This window comes from Acinonyx jubatus, chromosome B4 (genome assembly GCF_027475565.1).
Source record: "Acinonyx jubatus isolate Ajub_Pintada_27869175 chromosome B4, VMU_Ajub_asm_v1.0, whole genome shotgun sequence".
NCBI classification, from domain to species: domain Eukaryota; kingdom Metazoa; phylum Chordata; class Mammalia; order Carnivora; family Felidae; genus Acinonyx; species Acinonyx jubatus.
The window spans coordinates 61,106,581-61,129,154 of NC_069387.1; the positions used below are offsets into that span (position 1 = coordinate 61,106,581).

General features: G+C 34.2%; 1 protein-coding gene across 2 annotated transcripts in view; it reads right to left on the bottom strand.

Moving 5' to 3' along the window:
• Positions 1–1,077: 1,077 nt before the first annotated feature.
• The window catches only part of ERGIC2 (ERGIC and golgi 2), a 40,700-nt gene continuing 19,203 nt past the window's right edge, over positions 1,078–22,574 (bottom strand). For both annotated transcript variants that reach the window (XM_015074957.3, XM_015074956.3), the window contains 9 exons: positions 21,335–21,375; positions 17,585–17,686; positions 16,594–16,689; positions 11,115–11,170; positions 10,140–10,238; positions 6,248–6,345; positions 2,913–3,075; positions 1,734–1,816; positions 1,078–1,567 (listed from right to left, as the gene is read on the bottom strand). In XM_015074957.3, the coding sequence (XP_014930443.1) occupies positions 1,505–1,567; positions 1,734–1,816; positions 2,913–3,075; positions 6,248–6,345; positions 10,140–10,238; positions 11,115–11,170; positions 16,594–16,689; positions 17,585–17,686; positions 21,335–21,375 (801 nt within the window). In that variant the 3' untranslated portion in view covers positions 1,078–1,504. The remainder of the gene's footprint in view (positions 1,568–1,733; positions 1,817–2,912; positions 3,076–6,247; positions 6,346–10,139; positions 10,239–11,114; positions 11,171–16,593; positions 16,690–17,584; positions 17,687–21,334; positions 21,376–22,574) is intronic.

A 22,574-nucleotide genomic window follows, 5' to 3' on the forward strand; every position in this document is an offset into this window, starting at 1 on the left:
AGTAATAATGCTTCTGTTATTCTCCACAGAATACCATTCAACATAAGCTCTACTTCAAAGCAGTTTTATCAGTATTTCTCCTCTCCATTATGTCACAACTATTTTCAAGAAAACATTTTTTTACCTTTAAAAAAAAATCCATTTGTGAAACTATAATTTGTGACATACCGTTTTCTAAAAACCACCATTTTAAATCTAGTCCTTTAGACTCGCCCTTGTTACTTACCTGGAATTTTATTTTCCCATTTCTCTAAATGCTTTAAACCATGGGGACTGCTAGTTGATTCTTCTATCATTAAGTATTACAAAAGGAAAATGATGTTGGCACACCTATTCCAAATATAGTTTTTAATGGCACCTGAGTGTATCTCCCTCTCATTATTTTTATCTTTTATAGTCTGGAAATTTAAAATCAATCCTTAAATACTGAGAAAGCTAGAACAACACAAAACAAAATAACAAAATCAATCCCATTCAGGACACTCTGAATGCAAACACTCATAATCCAGTTTTACAGCTTAATGGACATTGTCTAATGATAATCTTACAGATCTGACATTATCTTGTCTTAAATATTTGCCTCATGTTTCTACTTTAAGTTACCCTGTTGTCCCTCACCCAAACATGTATAAAATATTCTACTTTTCCTTTTAATACTTTATTGGCTGATAATTTTCATCATCAGTAGTGGGCCTTGTTATTACTCACCTCCCGCTTCCAAAGTGTATAGAAGGATCAGATTAGAAAATGTAGCATCTTTTTTAAAAAAAAATGTGCTTTCTTCTCCCTGTATAAGTGCCCACTCTACAATCTGTGAATGATACCTCTGTTACATATTATAGCACCTAGGTACCTGCTCACCTCAATCTTCCATGACCCTGCCTTGAACTGTTAGAAAAAGCCAACAGCCAGAGTTTAAAGAAAAGCAGTTACCTTCCTCAGACCAAATTATTGGATAAATGGTCTTGTCATTATGGCTTAACATGGATATGGCTATAACATAGGGACCCATCCCTGTTTTCCTTTATTAACAGTGTGACCTGATCACAACTTTTTAAAGTCTAGACTAGTTTTCCATATGTTTTACATATTTTATTCTGACATATCTTTTAAAAACAAAAGGACGCAAACATTTGCACTTATCAATGCCTTTTTCTTTAGATGTGGTTTGACTTCTTTCCTTCAGGCTCTTTGCCACCAAGAAGCAAGGTCTGATTTCGATACTGCCCATTTGCTATGAAAATATCAGAAGGGGTCATCTTCCAAGCAATATTCCAGTTGGGCTTATTCACTGATTAGCTGCATAATTTCTTCTAGGACATTTGTAACAGACACAACATATATAGGATTTCAGTTTGGGTTTTTCTTTCTTTTTTTTCCCCCTAGGTGTGGTTCCCACTTCTCATTCGTATTTTCTTTTCTTTGAATATATTGCACAATATTTTATTATTAAAAAAGGTTTTATGTCTCAAGCAAAAAGTTTTTCTCCTTCACTCAGGAGGTGCTAATGTGTATTATTTTCTAAAAGAGGTAAGTGGTTGTCTGTGTGGCCATCCTCAAAGGGTACCTAAGGAGAAAAAAGACCAAAGCATTAGTTTTATTCCTTACGCTATTCCCTCTAATCACAATGCTTTATTTTGGGCAATCTCTTTCGGAGCACCAAAAACTATTGTTCAGATTTAACAATGATGCTGTGACTTAGAGGTCAGCGCCATTTCTATTGTAGCACTTACAGAACTGACAGGTTTGTAGGATCCAAGTCGGAAACGACAGTAAATTATTTCAACTATAAATTTCCCAATTCCATGTAACATGCCTGTAATAAAAAATAAGTTTATGTTTTCAATTAAATGATGCTTTAATGAAATTATTTCCTAATCATCTCCTAAATTATTACATAAGAATAAAAAACTCAACTAATTATAATGGCATAGATTAGTAAGGAAACAAAGCAGTTCGCTTTATTCATTTCCATGGTTAAAAATAACAAGGCGGTTGAATTTTTAAAACAAATGGATTTCCTTTCAAAATCACAAGGCCGCATGATTCATGACCTTCACCATGCAGTCTTTTCAAGGGCGCTTTATACAACTCACACTCATACCATTTTGAAAAATAATACCAGGCAGCACCACAAATTTAAACAAATTCAAATGAAGTAGTGACAAAGTCTTTCATAAGAAAACCTATTCATTCATTTCAAAAACATAGTTCAAAAAAAATAATTTAAAGTATATAAACTACATAGCTCCCCGTAAAACTGAATGGGGGGTTGGGGGATAAAGAAGGAATGGTTTCCCTTCTTTATCTATTGTGCTTAACTCTCAGATTTTAATGATTATGATTCTAAAAGTTATCTTTGAGAACATCTCATAATCTCAGGGCAAAAAAGCCCCAAATCAGGAAAACAATTTGAAAATTTTTGTTGCACATATTGCACGGTTCAAAGTACCATAAGATGTGATTTTACAAATTGTACAGTTAAAAATGCCTTACGTGAAAAAAAATTTACATTCAAGTGTCTACTATTTCTAGGCATTTTATCATCTAATCCTACAACACACTTGTAAGTATACATTATTATTCCCATTTTTATAGAGGAGAAAATTTCAGAAAAGGTAAGTGACCTATACACAAGCCTATCCCCACGTGATAGCAGATGGCAGAACCTGGATTCAATTCTAGGATCCTTCTAGCTCACTACGTAATCTCCCTTGAATCACTGAATGCAGTGAACTTAGTTATGTGTAATGCTTAATCAATTCAGAGATCTGGAATTCAATCTTAAAGAAAATATTCTTAAAATATCAAAACATGGGAATGTATATATATTTCTTGCTCCTGCTAAGTAACAGCATCTTAATTTCAGTGTAACACTCAAGAAATTAAACAAAAAAGGAATGAATCTTAACCTGTTGTTGAAAAGATTCCTCCAACAATACCACAGAGTCTTACAAAAAACTGCCAGAAAGGCATATGCTCCTCAGTGACGGTTACCATAAGAGAACTGAGATCATATTTCATAAATATCCCAGAGACTCCATGGCTGCCTGCAGCATGGTTAATGACACGTTCCTAAAAGGAAGGGGAGAGATAGGAGAAGGAGAAAAATGGGATTCACATCATCTGGTTACTTGCACAGGCAATATGAAGCCCTACAGTCCAACTATACAAGAAGGATATCCAAATCTCTTTATGAATTGTCCTACTAGACTGAGCTCTTCAGAGACAATTGAATTATCCTATATTCTTTGTGTCTTTGGCTTCTGAAAGAATCAAAAGAGCAGAGTCATTCTTTTCTATTTTCTCAAAAAGTCACTTTACATATAAGCATTCTACTGAGCTCAAGAGCTTACAACTATATGGCATCTTCTTCATTGATCAAATCCATAAAAACTAAGTTCATATTTTGACATACTTTTTGTAAGACTTCTTTGCTAAGAATTTACAAAATAATTATATTTATTTCCTATCATTTAAATGATCAGATTTAAAAACAAGTAATTTCACTTTCTGTTGTTTATTTAAACTGTAGGAGATATAATACAAGAAGAAAACAGCATGCACTAATTTGAAACATATCAATATTTGAGTTACTGGTTCAGTTTCTAAAGATAGTTTTATTCTTGAAAGGAATGGGACTAAAATCATAAACCTCCCATAGTGTGTACACTGTCCAAGAAAATACTCTATTTCATTCCATCTTGTTTACACTTCAAAAATCAAGTTTGCAAACTGTCTAATAAATTTCTGTTATAGCTTGAAACAATTATGCTACCACGGTGCTTTGTTGACTTTTGTCATAACAGTCCCTATTTTAATTAAGCTATAACTAAACTGCAAGCTTTAGGAATACAAGTAACAAGGGAAATTAAAACAATTTCGTGTGAGGCATTACAAAACCCCTTCCCCTATTAGAACAGAGCCTTATAAGCCACTGATCGACTTTCCAATAAAGTGACTTCATCTTAAATTTCTGGTATGTTCAATATCATACCATAATTATATTGTCATCACCTGTATGGGCAGAAGCTGTTTGAAGGACCGGGGGGGTTCATGTAACAAAACACTAATAATGATTCACTTTGGGTTTCAGGACTAATGAAGCTCGGCCCTCCTCCTCTCTGTCCCCCTCATCCCCCATTTAACCAACTCTAGTTACTCCACACTTATTTTTTAAGTGAAACACAACTATTTTAGTCACCGTATCAGCACAAACACACTACAAAGAGGTCAAATGCTCTGAGATTATATATATTTTTTTATTTAATTTGGCTGTTTAAAATTTATCCTGGAGGGGCACCTGGGTGGCTTAGTCAGTTGGGCATCTGACTTTGGCTCAGGTCATGATATCACGGTTTGTGAGTTTGAGCCCCGCGTTGGGCTCTGTGCTAACAGCTCAGAGCCTGGAGCCTGCTTCAGATCCTGTGTCTCCTCTCTCTGCCCCTCCCCTGCTCACACTCTGTCTCTCTCTGTCTCTCAATAATAAATAAATGTTAAAAAAAAAATTTTTTTTTAATTTATCCTGGAGTTAATTTCGTATCAATATATGGTTATCTTTTTCTCTGTTTTTTTTTTGAAGTTCCATGTTTCTCCATTGTGAGGATGTACCATGTGAGTTGTTTATAATCTTCTACTATTACAAATAACAATACAATGAATAGCCTCATACACATCATTTTTGTATTTTTTTCACTATAACCTTGGATTCAATTTCTAGAAGTGAAATTGCTGGATCAAAAGATAAATGAACATATCATTTTGCAGATATTGCCAAACTCTCTTCCATAGAGACTATGGTGTTTTGCATTCCCATAGCAATGTATATGTGCCTCTTCTCCCCAAAGCCTTGACACTATCCAGACCTCCTAATGTTCAGGTGTTGCCAATTTTAGTGAAAAATGTTATCATTCAACCCCTAAAATTGCTGACAGGGCGCCTGGTGGCTCAGTCAGTTAAGCATCCAACTCTTGGTTTCGGCTCAGGTCATGACCTCACAGTTCGTGGGACTGAGTCCGTGTCGGCTGTCAGCGCACAGCCAGCTCTGGACTCTCTCTCCCTCTTTCTCAGCTCCTCCCTCACTAGCATGTGTGTATGTGCACACGTGCACACTCTCTCAAAATAAATAAAACTTAAAAAAAAATGCTAAAAAGCACAATATATTTTTTACCTACTTTCTCTCTCTCCGTGTACACACACGCACACACACACTTAAGTTTTTCACCCTGAACCCTTTGAAAGTCAAACATGACAACTTCACCCCTGAAAACTTCAGTATTTAATCTCCTAAGGGAAACTCTATAATTACTGAGGACATAGTCATCATAAGCTAGAAAACTATCAAAAGGAAACTCCACATGGAGGAAAGTAAATTTTTAAAAGCACTTATACTTTGCCTTGGAATTCTGGATAATATTTCAATGTTCAGTATTCTTTAAAAAAAGGTTTTCTTAAGTTTATTTATTTTGTGAGAAAGAGAGAGAACACAAGGGTGGGAGGAACAGAGAGGGAGAAAGAGAGAATCCCAAGCAGGCTCCATACTGTCAGTACAGAGCTCCATGCAGTCAACCCCCTGAACCCTGAGATTACGACCTGAGCCAAAATCAAGAGTCAGAGGCTTAACTGACTGAGCCACCCAGGCACCCTGAATATTCACCATTCTTAAACACAATTAGAAAACATGACCCCAGAATACATGTGAAGTCTGTTAAACTGTCCAATTCCAAAACTATATTCCTCATAATACATTTTTATAAGGCTACTCTCCCTGAGATTGCAGAATGTTCGTCCTTTTAATTAGATGAATAAAAAGCACTAACTTAGGAAGGCAAACCCTCTTAGTCTACTATCTGAGCCAGAAGAACCATGCATGCTCCAGGGTAAGTACATTAATTAAAAAATTAATAACACAAAACCAGAGAATCTGCTGGCAGGTAAGAACTAATTATACCAATACAAGAGAAAACATTACAAAATTAAGATATTAAGAATAAAATCATTAATACCATCATAGTTTAATATTTTGTTTGAATTGAAGAGAACACATTCCAGATTTTTAAAATCTACTTCTTTTCTTGCTCTACAGCATACTAATAATATCCAGTTATTAGCTTAAAATAAAATATTAATGCATTTCAAAACTTCCACAAATTTTAAATGGGGGAGAGCACCAAGTCGTAACTTTTTTTTGTAGAGGACTATAAAATACTGAAAAGAAAAATCATTTTATCAGTTAGATTCAACTTACCCTTTCTGTAACAGAAAACTGATGGGTGTCTGCTGAAATTTTATATGTATGTAGTTTTGTTGGCACAACTGTAATAAAATATTGGAACATCTGGTTGTCTAGAATAAAAACAAAATGTGTTTTTTTTCATCAATCCAATAGCAACAATACTACTGCCAAATACACCCTCCTTCTATTATACACATTGACCTTGAAATTTAATGCTACTTATGATAGTGTTTAACAAAAAAAAAATTTTTTTAAAGAATCAACGAAAGCAATATACTCATACTTGGTAAACAAGTTCTCAATAAGCATAAAACAGTCATGTATACACATCTATTAGTTGTTAAAAAAAATGGGGCGCCTGGGTGGCTCAGTTAAGGGTATGACTCTTATTAATTTTGGGCTCAGGTCATGATTTCAGAGTCTTGACATCAAGCCCCGAGTCAGGCTCTGCGCTGGGCATGAAGCCTACTTAAGATTCTCTCTCTCCCTCTACCTCTGCCCTTCCCCCACTTACACTCTGTCTCTCTTTGTCAAAAACAAAAATGTTAAAAAAATGAACTAGTCATTAGATATCCTTTATAACATTATCCTTTTATCAAATATGAAAAGTAAAAGTAGCATTTCTTTACAGTAAAGAAACTAGTGAGAATAAAGTTATAATAGTATAACCACCACAAGACATATTTTCAGTTTTTACTAATATCTTAAGATATATAAATAAACCAATTTAGCCAGCCTTTGGATATATACAAAGAACTGATACAAGAGGAAAATAACTAAAGAACCTACTCCATGGTGGTCTAAGGTTATTGCATAATCAAAAGGATCATATTTATATAGCCTTTAGGCATTTCTAAGTTTAATACAAATCATTAATACCAGTAGATTATCAATTATTAATTAACCTTAAACAGGTAACAGTTCACAGAATACAAAACAGGTTAATTTTCTAGGTCTATCTTATAGAAAATTTAGAATTGGAAGTATCTATCTAGAGTTTCAATTAGATAAGTAATAGGGCCCATTACATTTGACATGAAAATAGATGTACTTCACATTACACAATAATAACTGTCTATAGAAACTGTACAGGAATAAAATACACCAATTTTAAATATATGGTCTGATAAATTTTGACAAATGTCTCTGCCCACCACAGTCAAAATAGAAAATATTTTTACCACCTCAAAAAGTTCCTCCATACCCCTTTGCAGTCAATACCCTGTACCTCTGACCCTAGGCCAACCACTAATCTACCTTCTGTCATCACAGATTAGTTTTGCCTATTCTAGAATTTCATATAAATGCGAGTACACAATATGCACTTCTGTGTGTCTATCTTCTTTTGCTCAACATTAATGAATTTTTATTTCCATCAATCCAATTTCTCTGTCTCTTATCTCAGTGTAATTCAGAATAGGGGAGGGAAGGGTAAACTGTAGATAGGAGAGAGAGGTTAAGAGTAAGAGTGTCTTCAAACACGAATATTAAACAAGTTTCTGACAAAATAAAATAAAACCTGTTTCAACTTCACTTACTTACCTACCACCTGTATGACTATAACTCTCAAAAACATGAACAGTGTTTGACTAGTTCCTCTATTATTAACCCCAACATAATAGACTTTAGTCTATTATCACAGATAAGATTAGGGAAGAAGAGTGTCCACTCTGTCCACCACCAATACATGGCTTATTAATTGTGGGTGGTCTTCAGTTTCGTCCTTTGATGTAAGATGAATTGCTTAACCTGTGCTTAGTTTTGAGGTTTTTACAAATAAACTCTATTGTGCTGTAAACAGAGGTAGTGAGCTCAAAGTGCTAAGAGAAAAAGGTATTTAAGTATTACAGATTAATGAAAAAAAGGTGAAACTGAGAGCGGTGAAGCAACAACCTATAGGTGCTACACACGTGGGTAGGATAATTACTTTGGGAAAAAAAATGGAGGACAAAGGGAATTGTGTCACCTGTGAGGAGTGAAGCACAATAAATAATAACCAAAAGGGTCAAAGAAATATGACAGGAAAAAATAGAAAGCATTGAAGCTGTGGCCAGAGAACTACTGAAGACGTAGTTGCCACTGTTAATTCAAGAAAAGGCTATCAATTGGTTAATTTAATGGCTAGGTTTGGGGGTGAGGGTGGGGTGGAGAGGCAGATACTGTCGAATGACATTTGGTTGCAGGTCACAAATTGTTCCAAAGGTTATGGGTCTGTCCAAATTGGTACAGCATTCAAGATGTAAGTACTAAGTGATCCCCTCACAACTTCTAGGAAACATCCAGGGAAAGGTTACCTGACACAACACATTTGTAATGCTAATTTGCTTTTTTCTTTTTGGGAAACAAAGCCCAATAGAACACATATTAATAAGGAGAAGTGCACACCTGCTTTAAAGCTTTGAGTAACCTACTGACATTCATCTGGTGGCATTTTAAAACATAATTCTAAAAGTCTCTTTGTCTTTGTGAATTTAGGAATAAACTCAAAAACAGCCTTTGAAAATTAATCTGTTTAGAACTGATTCTGTACAAAAATTCAAATTCATTTTAGCATCCTGAAACCAACTATTAACCAACATGTTTTCAAATGATCATTTCATAAGTAACATATAGTGTATTTCTGTATACAATGAACATACACATAAAGATGAGATTATATATTGAATAAAGCTTTTAATTCTCAGAATGTTTCTACTCACACATTTCCAAATTTAGTACACTCAAGTTTCCTTAAGTGAAGCATTTCCATACAAACATAAAATACTCAGGAATGTAAGCCAGGATTCTAAGTAAACCATCTTTGATGCATCTGATTACAACACTATGCTACAAGAGTAAAATACTGAAAATGATATTAATAAATCTATTTGAATTAATAAAAAATGAAATCCTTAATTAGAGTTTTGCAAAGGCTAGAATTCCTAGTAGCACAAGAAGCTTTACATGTCCTTAACAGGTCCTGTAGGTGGGGCATGTCATATGGTAGGACTATTTCAGTAGAGGAAAGGCAACCAAAAACCTTCAAGAAACACAAGATTGATTACTTGTTATAAAATTAAGAAAATAGGGGCGCCTGGGTGGCGCAGTCGGTTAAGCGTCCGACTTCAGCCGGGTCACGATCTCGCGTTCCGGGAGTTCGAGCCCCGCGTCAGGCTCTGGGCTGATGGCTCAGAGCCTGGAGCCTGCTTCCGATTCTGTGTCTCCCTCTCTCTCTGCCCCTCCCCCGTTCATGCTCTGTCTCTCTCTGTCCCAAAAATAAATAAACGTTGAAAAAAAAAATTTTTTTTTAATTAAGAAAATAATCCATCCAAAAAAAAGAAAAAAAATAATCCTCCATATTTGGATAAAATGAAATTTTAAGTGGAACAGAAGGTTAAAACAGTAATAAAGTAATAAAAGGGATCTATGCTATAATGTACTACTTCTGACCGTATTAATAACCAAACTATTCTAGAATAACTCTACGTTTCTGATGTTTGTAAAATTCCCCAAGGAGGTTTCTATAATGGTAAATATGCATTTTAGAACTCTGAACCTATACTAAGAAAACATTTCTTATAATGTTGAAACTTTCATTGGTTCTTATTCTTTCTTTAGTGCCCTATTAGGAGTTATGCCCTATTAGCACATTAACCTTTCATATATTTAGAGAGCTTTTAAATTCAACTCTTTTTCCTACTTACTTGTTACTCTAATTTCTTATTTTGTTCTTATGGTTCATTTTTTAACGGACAAATTCTCTCTTACACACCTTACCACAGAAAATTATCAATCACTTAATCCACTTAAAGATTTATCTGTTTATTACAAAGGGGTTAAAGAGAATTATTAAAAATGGGTTAATATTAAAGTTATAAAAACAATTCCTACATGCAAATTCCAATAGTAATTATTAAATACTTACGGTCTACAGCAATTTTTTCAGTTCCATCCAAAGGATTAATAATTCCTGGAACAAGCTCTCCAAAAGACAAATGATCTATTCTGTGAGAAAAGTTGTAAGCTAAGAGGAATAAAACAAAATTAAGTACAGAAATTAAATTATTCAAAACCACATATTACAGATTGGTTCACATTCCTATCTAACCTCAAATAAAATTATCTCAATCTGCAGGTATAATAATATAGTATTTAAAATCACATTATTTTGAGAATACAAATAAATATGTGGAACTAAATGTATAATGGTAAGTACATTCTGATAAAATGCTGTATCTTAAATTTCATAATTACATCTATGAAATATTACATCTAATCTTCATAACCAAAGATAATAATAATGAGTCTTTCCTGGTCCAAATCTTTATATAGTGATAGGACTGTATTGTTAGAACAAATGGAATAATGTCCATGTAGCCAAATACTGAAACCAATCAGATATATTTTTAATGCACACCATTGCTAAATGTGACAAACTGACTTTTTATGGAATTTATTACTTGGTTTTGTTCTCTAAAACAGACTTTAAAAACTAAGTTTTATGACAATTATTACACAAAACTTGAATACTTTATATGTATACACGTGTCCAGATGTACGTTTATATACTGAAATAAACTTCAAACACATTCCCTTCATTAACCCTAAAAATTAGCAGAAATGTGTACCAAGTGATAGAACGCGCACTAAGGCTCTACTCCCTAATCCCAGCAACTTCTGAGCTATAAATAAGTAGAAACACAGGTAATTTAAAGACATGAGAAAATGAATTAGAGTCAATAAATTAATCATTTATTTTCTCCTTTGGACATCTGTTTCAACAAAAGCCCACTTTTAAAACACTCCTTGCATCTGCACTCAGAACAAAACACAAGAAAAAAACCCACACACAACACTTTTCAATGACATCTTCACGGAAAAAATTTAGGAAACTGCTCACAGTCATGGTTGACAAGTGCTGCCAAGTGTGCATGACCTCGGGGATGTGGAATTGCCCTGAAAGGAAGAAAAAAAGATTAAAGTCGTAATATTTAAATATACAACTAATTAAAATCAGAAAGGGGATCTTTCCTCAGTTATATAATTTTATTAATATATAATGAAAACATGTTTGTCCTATGATTTAAATAGCTAAGTCTACTCATCTCAGCCATACAAAAAACTGGGGGCTGGCACACTGTTTCTGTGAAGTGCCAGACAGTAAGTATTTTAGGCTTTGTGGGCCAAGATGCAACACTGAAAATATATGTACTAGTTACACAAGAGGAAAGAAAATTTTTCGCGACCTTTTCTTAATGATTTGTTTTTGAGAGAGAATAAGCGAGGGTGTGTGAATGGGGAGGGATGGGGGAGAGGGATGGGGGAGAGGGATGGGGGAGAGGGATGGGGGAGAGGGATGGGGGAGAGGGATGGGGAGAGAGAGAATCTTAAGTAGACTCCACACCCTGCATGAAGCCGGACATAGCACTTGATCCCACAACCCTGGGATCATGACCTGAGCCGAAATCAAGAATTGGACGCTTACCTGACTGAGCCACCCAGGTACCCTGACATTTAAAATGTAATAGTAATAACTGAGTACTTTTTTTTGTAGTTCAGGTATTTTTGCTGGGAGATAACCTTTCCTTAACTAGGGTTGAGAGTTAGGGTTCCCTATTTTCAAAATTGATCACAAAAATTTATGTGTTATGATGATCTATAATGAAATGTTATATGTTTTATCTTTGAAAATATTAATCTATGAGCATATCTTTTAGTTGAGTATATTCATTGCTTGGATAGAACTCTCTTACATTCTTCTCTTGGTATTTCCTTCTGGCATGTCATTGCATAACACAGACTGATCACTTGCATTTTAAGATGGAATTTCCTTAAGTACACAGTTAAATGGATTTTGAAACATGTAAATTTCCTTTGCACCTGCATCAAGGTCTGAAACACTTCAGGAACTATAGTTTGAGGTTGCAAAATATATACAAGTATAAGAATGGAGATCTCGTTTCTTGTTTTAACTTTTGACAGTGCAGGCTGTCAAAGCATGGGAAGCAAGGAAAACCACTTAAAATCATTTGACGTTACTTATCGCTGAAATAACTTTACCACAATATGAGTTTCATATATAAACACTGCTTTTGCTTAAAATTTTAGGCTAACCTCATTGAGAAACATTATCCAGTCTGCACAAAACTTAACTTCCAAAGCTAGTCAGTGCTCAATAATAATGGGTGGCAAGTGTCCTTATTCAGAAAAATTTCAATCTTGGCCCTGAGCTCCGAAATCATACACACACAAAATCTTTACCACTAAGCTGTCAAGCTGTTATGTAGCAGGGCAAGTTGTACCATTTAGCTTTTCCTTCTGACAAGTTCATGAAAATGATGATATTTAAGTCCATGAGAGCAAATGAAGTTCACCATCAACACTATCACTTCAATTAATACATGCTCAATTCAAATATTTTCTGTGAAGTACTGCTGCTGATACAGTAGATAGAACCACAGGCTTTAAACACCTTACATTTTCACAGGCTTTGAAAGTTTATATACGTAAGCCTTTTTCTGCTTCATACATATTTACTACCAGCAACACACTGATGTTCTCTCAATTTCTTTAAAAATCTTTTTATCTATAGTTGTTCCATGCAGGCTATTCACAGACAAGTAATTCTTCAATCGTTTCGAACTCACATCGACTGCTCAAAAAAAATCAACAAACAGTATTAGTAACTCCTGTTCACTCAAGAGCCAAGGAAACCCACTCAGTATCACCTGCCTTGCTTTTTAACTGACTATTGGCTACTGCTCTCAAGGTCCTCAGTTGCTTAAGCACTTTTCCCACCAAAAGGCTAACCATCCAAAGTCAGTCTATTTTCCCCAGATGCCTTTCTTTGATTGGTGCACACACACACAATTCCATCAGCCTGCCAGTAAGTGGCTTTCCTTCCTTAGCATTAGCTAACCAATTAGTCACGTTTAAACTTAATGTGGTAGCAGTCCTCAGTTTCATTTTCTATTCTTACAAAGAAATTCTACTTGTGTTTAGATATTCCCTTTTAAATTTTTATTTTTCCCAAGAGTTAGTGATGTTGTTATGCGTGCTTAGTCTGCTATTATTGAAGTGTCCTGTATCCTCATAGCACAGCTATAGTGTCATTGCATAATAAACATCCTATTCTGAGGTCAAATTTGATAAAATAATCCACACTCCACTGTGCCTTAAAAGTATATCTGAAACCCGTATTTCTTTTTCTTTTCTGACAGAGTAACACAATAAATAAATAAAATGCTGGAGGACAGCAATACACAGGGCATCTATAATGCTGTCAAGCTATAAGTGTCATAACTTGTTATAATTTGTAGTGCACACCGAGTAGCAGCACAAAGTGATGAGTCATGTACAGCCCTTGCCACAATTACTCAGTCCTCATAGTGTGAAAGTAGCCATATGTAAACAGGGAAGCATGACTGTGTTCTAGTAAAACTTTGTTTTTGGACAGTCAAATCTGAATTTCATATATTTTTCATGTGTTACAATATATTGTTCCATGTGATTTTCAGTGAAGGAAAGATTGTTTTGAAAACTGGAAGGCTGGGAGGAGGCATTTTTGGCTGCCACAGCTGTCAGGGAGGAGTCACTACTGGCATTTATTGGACAGCAGCTAGGGAAGCAAGGCATCCTGCAATGCAGGGACAGTGTCACACAGAAAAATACTGTCCCACATCTTGCATGACTTCCAAACACTCTAAGCAGCATTCATAAAGGTGAAAAACCTATGAATAATGATCTGAGTCTAGAATTTAACTCCATTTAGCTACACAAAGTACTTTGTTGTAGTTTCAATACATACTAAATTTCCTAGGAAATGGAGAAAATATTTTACTTTGTTTTATTTGCAGTATTACAGAGTTGTTCCCTATTTCAGAATCAACAGAAATAGCATTCGTGATATTTGAACAGCCAATACATGTTTCATTCTGCATACGCAACTGATATATACCTGATGATTCTACATGTAAGTGGTAAGCCTCTGCCTACTCCATTACCTTATCTATAATGTATTCAGGCTCAAACATTTGCATATCGAAATACATATTATCGTGTTACAAATCATGTTCTTTTAATTTCTCCTTTATATTACACTTGAGAATGATGATATTCTATCTGAGAAGATAAAATGAGATCTTCAAAAAGATCAATATTGAACTTGGTAAACCTAATACCAAATACTAGGAGTGGATTTCATAAGATATCCCAGAGATAAGGGTAAGATACAAACCAAATACTTTCCCATCTGGCCTCCCTTATTCATGGCATGAATTATCACATGGAGAGAGAAGTGAAATTTGGAAACAAGGCCATGATATAGAGGCTCATAAAATATTAGTCAAAGTTACCCTCTTTCTCTTTCAGTTAGTTTGGGAGTAGGATATTGTTTGTATCCATGTGAGCAATAAAACCTCAATTTCTTTGAGCCAGCTATTATCTATTGTCTGCACTATACTAAGAAATTCTAAGGTTCCCAGCTACAGAATCAATCCTGGCAACAGTAAGAAAACAACAAAACATAAATGTCAAGAAGAATGGGACAAGAAAGACAAATGTCTGATCTCATCATTGTAAACACTGAAATAATACTGCATAAAAGACTTACTCTATTTTTCTCTACATATAACAAAAAAAATCTCTAGCAACGTTTTATCCTGCTTTATGGCCTTTCCCTCAGTCTGGATGCCCTTTCTCCTTTATATATAAAATTCCTAATCATTCACTAGTGTTCAAAGGTTTTCCTCAATAAAGCCTCTGCTGATGTGCAGGGTAAGTCAAGCACCCTGTTATGTATAGTTTCTTATCGGCCATACTTCTACAGCTTCAATACAACTATAATTAAGTATTTATTAGTGTAATTCACTGTTCAAAGTTTGGATTCTCTCACAGAATGTCAGCACCATAAAGGCAAAAACACTTTCTCTCTTTCTTTTTTATGGTTTTTATCCTTAGTACCTAGCATGGTACTATGCACACAGCAAGTACTCAAAAAATGTCTTTTATAATGAAGAACTGTTCAGCTCTACAACTCTAGATGGAAGGAAGGAGAATGAGAGGGAGGGAGCAGGGAGAGAGCCAGAGAATCTATTTATTCAGAACTTTACCAAGTGTTTATATCATATGAGAGTATCTATACTGGTGCTGTTCATGAAGACAGGTGGTCTGATATTTTTCTTAACTTCTACATACTTTATCTTAGGCACTACTAATTTCTAACTACATAAAAATACTTGTCTCAAATTCATCAGGGATTACATTTTGATGATGATCATCAGAAGGAAAAACAAAACAAAAACCTAATGCCATACAACATGAACAAATTAACAAAATGTCTACGTAAGAGCTTCCTGGCTACTAATACTTGGCAAGTAGAAGGTTTTCATCCATATCCACTTACAGCTCATTTAATTTATAAACTATAACATGACTGTTTTACTTTTGTTTTGAAGTAGTTTTTAAAGTTAGTAGTCTTCTTGGGGCACCTGGGTGACTCAGTTGGTTGAGCGTCCGACTTCGGCTCAGGTAATGATCTCACAGTTTGTGGATTCGAGCCCCACATCAGGCTCTCTGCTGTCAGCACAGAGCCCACTTCAGATCCTCTGTCTCCCTCTCTCTCTGCCCCTTCGCTGCTCATGTGCACGTGCACACACACACGCACTCACTCATGCTCTCTCTCTCTCAAAAATAAACATTAAAAAAATAAATAGGGGCATCTGGGTGGCTCAGTCTGTTGAGTGTCCAACTTGGGCTCAGGTCATCATCTTGCTGTTTGTGGGTTTGAGCCCCACGTTGGGCTCTGTGCTGATAGCTCGGAGCCTGGAGCCTGCTTTGGATTCTGTGTCTCCCTCTCTCTCTGCCCCTCCCCCACTCACGCGCACTCTCTCTCTCTCAAAATAAACATTAAAAAGTTTAAAAAATAAAATTAAAAAAAATAAATTGAATAAACACTGGGGTGCCTGAGTGGCTCAGTCGGTAAAGCTTGGTCCAACTTCAGCTCAGGTCATGATCTCGCAGTCTGTGAGTTCAAGCCCCTCATCAGGCTCTGTGCTGACAGCTCAGAGACTAGAACCTGCTTCAGATTCTGTGTCTCCCTCTCTCTGACCCTCCCCTGCTCACATTCTGTCTCACTCACTTTCAAAAATGAATGTTAAAATTTTTTTTAATAAACATTAAAAATTTTTTTAAATAAAGTTAGTAGTCTTCTCTATCCTGAGATTGAAGCCCTGAATGTAAGTTTCAAAATATCAAAAATGCAGATACACAACATTGTAAACAGTCCTTTAGTAGTTATGTTATTTGATTAGCAAAGAATTTACTTTTAAACCAAGCTGCCAACTTGTCTAAAGTATTTTCAGTAAGTTAAAAGAACATACTTGCCCACAGTTATGTGAAAATTCCCCGCTACTTTATTGACATAGAGATGACCATGAATTCTGCAAGCATCTGGAGGCTGTGATGAATCATCTTCCCTGTTACAACATGAGAGGAAGGATTACTTATGGCACACTCAACACAGTCACCGTCCTGTGGAAGGAACACTTTGTAGATGGGGAAAAGAATCCCTAAAATCAATTTTTAGGTAATGATCTAAATGTCAAAAGTACCACAGCAGTTTTTTGAAGTCTACATATTTATAAAAACTCATACATCTACAAAGTAGAAAAACAATTACATATATATATACATGTATATATGTGTATATATACACACACACACATATATTCACACACACACACATATATTCGTTCCATGGTTCTTCACATCTGACCACAGGACTAAGGCCAGTAAGAGAAGAAAGATTAAAAGAATTAGTCCAATAAAAACATACTTTTGTCAGCTGTTTCTGGCACTGTAGGGGACAGAGAAAGATGGAAGTAAGAATGAGGGAAGGCATGCCATCCAAGTTCAAACAGACAATGACATCTTCCTAAGCAAATGTCAAACCTCTGTATAGTTTTAAATTTAAATGATCATTTTCATGATTATAGCATTTCTAAATATCACCTGTTGTAACCTAAAAAAGAGAAAAAAAAGTGAAATAAAAACACAAACTCCTAACCAAAGTTTCTACATCCTCATAAAATAATGGCAAATGCAATTAATTTGTTCTTAAAACCTAATATAATTTTATATGGAAGTATGCCATACACACATAAGAGAAAAATTAAATGAAAATGAAATAATATTATTTGTGATCAGGATGATCAATATCACAGGCTATAAATTTAAGAGTAAAAAGAAATCATCACACAGAATGATTACATCTTCTCTAAGAAATATGAGATTCAGGAACTAAACCAATACTCAAACTTTGTCATAGTCAAATTCTAATAAATAGTTGTACATTTAAAAATTACATCTCACCTTGGTGGAAGTGCTGTTGAATCACTTTTAAAAGCACTTTTAAATATGACATCTTGAAGTGAATGTTCTTCTTGGAGTCTGCTCTGAATCAGCTGCAGCATCCTACATACAACATCAACAAGCAACGGTTACAAATACACCTAGGAATACAAGAAAGCTAACACTTTTTTAAAATAACAATGGTTAGCAGACTTACTTAACCCATATATTTGTTATTACAAGACTTTATTCTAAAATAAAGTACCAAATTTTCTTTGGTCATTTCCTTAAAAGAAGGAAAAATGAGGTAGGGCAGCTAAGTTTAATAGCTGATGGAGTGAATAATAGATGTGCAGTCAGAGTCACTAAGGAGCTTCTCCTCACCTGAGTATCTAAACTCCTTTTTCACACTTGCGTGCAGCTGTTACAAAATTCTTACCTTTTGTCGGGTACGGAATAAAGTGTGACAGGTACAAACAATAAGACAAGTACAACAGATTTGGTGGACTTAAGTGGGAGATTACTGGGGTATAAACCCATACCACAAGCATCTAATTCTCATTACAAAATAGGCCATTATGGTGTCTCTTTTTCCAAAGAAAAATGGTATAAGACCATTCTGAGCAAAATATTATACTCTACCTGTAATTTTTTAAAAGAATATTAGCATATAAGGCATAAAACTATAAAACAAAGTATATATTTGAGAACCCATACTTAGATTTTCTTTTTAAATATACCTAGCCCCATAGAACAAATTAGTTCAAGATTTTTTTTTTTTTACAAATTTCTTTATGTTCACAGTAACTTATAAAATTATTTATTCTGAACAACAAAACCAAGAATAACAGCTTTCTCTCCCTCTAATACTTCTACCATTGGGCCATGTTATTTCCTACCATGTTTAGCAATAAGTCTGTATCTTTAAATATAATCCTATTTTACCTCCTTTAACTCTACGTCTTCAGATAACTAAAATCCAAAATCATCTGTTTAAAGTTCAAACTCACCAGGTACAAAAATTACACAGAGGGACGAACAGACAAAACACAGAGGATTTTTAGGGCACTAAAACTATTCTATAGATACTATAATGGTAGACATATGTCATTATACATTTGTCAAAATTCAGAGAATGTAGAACACCAAGAGTAAACTATGGACTTTGGGTGATAATGATGCATCCATACAGGTTCACAGATTGTAAGCAATGTACCGCTGTAGTGCCAGGTATTGATAATGGTGAAGGCTGTGCACGGGGGGCGGGGGGGCAGTGGATATTTGGGAATTCTGTTACTTTTCGCTCAATTTTGCTGTGAATCTAAAGCTACTCTAAAAAGTAAAGTGTTTTTAAAAAAAGTTTATCTACCTATATAAAACTTGGGGAAAATTATAAACAAATATAGACCCTTATAAAAGGAAGCAAACGTAAATCTAGTATTTCACTCCCCACCATAATGATAAACATTTTTAGAAGTGCAAGTGAAAGATCAAATATTTACGCACCATTCACTAAAAACACTGGTAAAATAGGTCTATTTAAAATAACAATTCATTTTTACACTGTAAATTTAGTTCAGAAAATCTTAAATCTAGAACTAAAAAGCAGAAATCAAAAAGGCTATGTCTAGGGTTTGAGATTTATTTACTGCTACAGGAGAGAGACTAACTGGGATCTTAAATATTTTTAAAAAGGAGAATACCAGCTGAAAGAAAACTTCATCTCTTTCAGCAAACTCTAAAGGTAAAGAAACATTTAATATGTACATTATTCAGGATGTTAGTCCTTCGGTATCTCTAGTCCATTCTAGAATATTTGTTTAGAAGCAGAACTGATAATCTACAAAGATTCAACAACCAGATCCCATCTTCAGATTCACACGTCTCAAGACAAAATCTTTGGATCTAATGCTACCAGAAACTGAAAGTTTCTTATTTGATGTGTGTCTTGTATTTCCAGAGTCCAATTTCAGTGCTGAGCAATGGAAAAAGAGGTTGAAGACAGCAAACTCTGTGTATAACTTTTGTCTCAAATATACCAATATCTAAGCTTATATTCCATTTATGAAGATATGAAAAAAAAAACACCTCTATTATGGAAAACAGCCATCATTTTAATAGTAAAAACACAGTGTCTTGAACACTGAATAAAATTCCATGTGAAAGGAGGCTTCTCACTTTAATAGTTCTGGATTAAAGTAATGTCTTTCATCTCTGGATGGCTTTCTACTAAAAGCGCTACAAGCCCAGAGACAACTACATTTGATTTCAACCTCAATTTTAAAATCTCCACAAATGGCAAAACTGGAAATTAAAAGAGAAATGCCTTTGAAATGTACTTAGAAAGAAAAAAAAGGAAAAAAAATGGGAAAAACGGTTTTTGTTTTTTTGTTTTGGCAATAATCTTAAATTAGGTAGAGCCTTTGTAAGCCCTGGAAACAAAAAAGAAAAAAAAGAAAAAAAAAAAACAGCACTATATGGGAGTAGGGGTGGGGGAACCATTTATAACAAAGGACTACTTTCTTTAATATACAAACGACTATTTAAAATTATCAGGAAAAAAAAAAAAACCAATAACCAAGCAAAATGGGCATAGGGCATGAATGAGCAGTTTCACACAAAAAGAAATACAACAGGAAAAAAAATCCATAAAGATATTCAAGTGATTCATTCATAAAGAAATGTTAATTTAAAAAAAGCATAATACTATTTTCACCCCCAGAATTGGCATAAGTAAAAAAGCCTTGGTTATACCCACTATTGGTGAGGTTGTGTAGAAACAAATACTATCAGTTTTGGAGTGTAAGTAAAGATATTTTGGCATCACCTATCAAAATGTATTTTTTCACAGTTCTATTGAGATATACTTGACATATCACATTGTATAAGTTTAAAATGTACAATATACGATTTGACATATTTCTATTTTGCAAAACGATCACCCCATAAGTTAACAACCATCATCTCACATAGTTACAAATTTTTTTCTTTGTGATAAGAACTTATCAGTATGTTAATTAAATATCCTCTGAAAGAGAAATTCCATTTCTATACACTTACACACACTTACACATATTCACACCAGTATATAAGGAATTAGGTTCAAGAAATTTCATTGAGCATTGTTTTTAATATTAGAATCCTGCAAATAATCTAAATGCCCAGTGATAAAAATCAAATAAGAACAATAGTTTATCAGAATGCTGTATGTAGTGAAATGGGAAGATGTCCAAAATACCAGGCTAGGTAGAAAAAAGCAAGTTCTAGAATGAATGTATAGAAAGACACCATTTGTAATGGGAAAAATAAAACACAAGCAAATATGCAAACATACAGAAAATTGTAAATTAACAGAAAATTTCTAGGCTACAAAAGAAATTTAACTCTAGTTATAAATGCTAGTCAGCAGCACTAAGAGTAATAATGAAGAGGCTTTTACTTTTAATATATACCCTTTACTTCATACCCTTTATATTCAAATTGAATTTTAAATGATCACATATTGCCTTATAAATTTTTAAATACTTAATAAAATTTTAAATGAAAACTAAAACGTACTTATGATTCAAAGTACACTAGAGAAAACATTATACAAAATCTCCTATAATTTGACATTTTTGAAATTATAAAGATTAAATATTATATTCTGTTAATATTTCACCCCTAAAACTGCCCACAAAAATGTTAAATCTATGAATAATTCAAAATGGACAAAATAGAGAAAATGTGATCCAGATTTCATGGACCACAATACTTTAATTCATTTATTACCTCTGCCACTCTTTTTGCTGTGGTGAAAGATCAAATATTACCTGAAATAAAGGAAAACATAATCACTAGCACTGTCAATTTCTCTTGGCTTTTATATCATAACTAAAAAAAAAAATTTCTTTGAGCAAGTAACAAATTTATAATACTGATAAAAACAAGTATTCATGATTTACATTTAATCTTCTGTAAGTGAAAAAATATAATCTATAATATTCTTACTCAAAGCCAATATAAAGGAATTTTACTGATCATAAATATTTACCTGTTACAGTTATCCACATTTATAGGAATGACTATAAGCTGATAATCTGGCATATGTACAAAATGGTATTTTAGGACTTAAAATCATTTAAATGATACGTGCATGAAAGTTTTTATAAAAGAAAAAGAAAAACATAAAGCTCAACTGTAATATCCAAGCATCCAAAGCCCACATTGTTGCCAGAAAGATGCCACGATGAAATCAACAATTTTGAAACAAGCTACACAAATTGCCCTATAATTCCCAAATGTATGAATAAAATAAGGAATAATTCAAGAAATTGTATTTAAGTACTATCTTCATAGATTCAAAGTCAGACTAGGTGACTTGTAGAATCAGAGGGAAATATGCAAGCTTTCCATGCTTTATGGCAATATCCACAATTTAACCTTGCAATAAAAAGGTCACTTTTGATTTTTATAAAGGTAATCATAACAAAGCATATAGATTCTACTTTTTAAATTTAGCAATATTAGTTATCCCTCCATAATCGGCTCCTAACCTACTACTCTCTCTCTATAAAATCCTCAGTTTTTTAATCAAAGTGGAAGAAGCCTTCATTCTATCAAATAGTTCTACATCTCTGCCTTTAGTAATTTAATTATACCAACCTGGGAACTTCATCTCCTGTAATTGTGACCCTCATGTCTGTCAAAATCCTACATACCATATCCTCCAGGTTAAATTGCCTCCATCTTTCTGATTACAATGAAATTGTCTCTGATTACTCCTGCTGAACTTGTCTACAGCATGTTTCCCACCCTTTTCCCACCATAGCACGCAAGGAAAATGCTAACATCTGTAAAACACATGATGGCAAACAAGAGGCTGCATGCAACTGCTTCCCAGTTACCTTGTAAATAAAACTTTTGAAGGTAGGGACTATGTGATTCTTCCTTTGACTTCCCCAAACTGCTTAGTGTAGTGCTTAGCATGTGGGTAAAGGATCCACTGAGTAGCCTACAGCATGCTACGTAC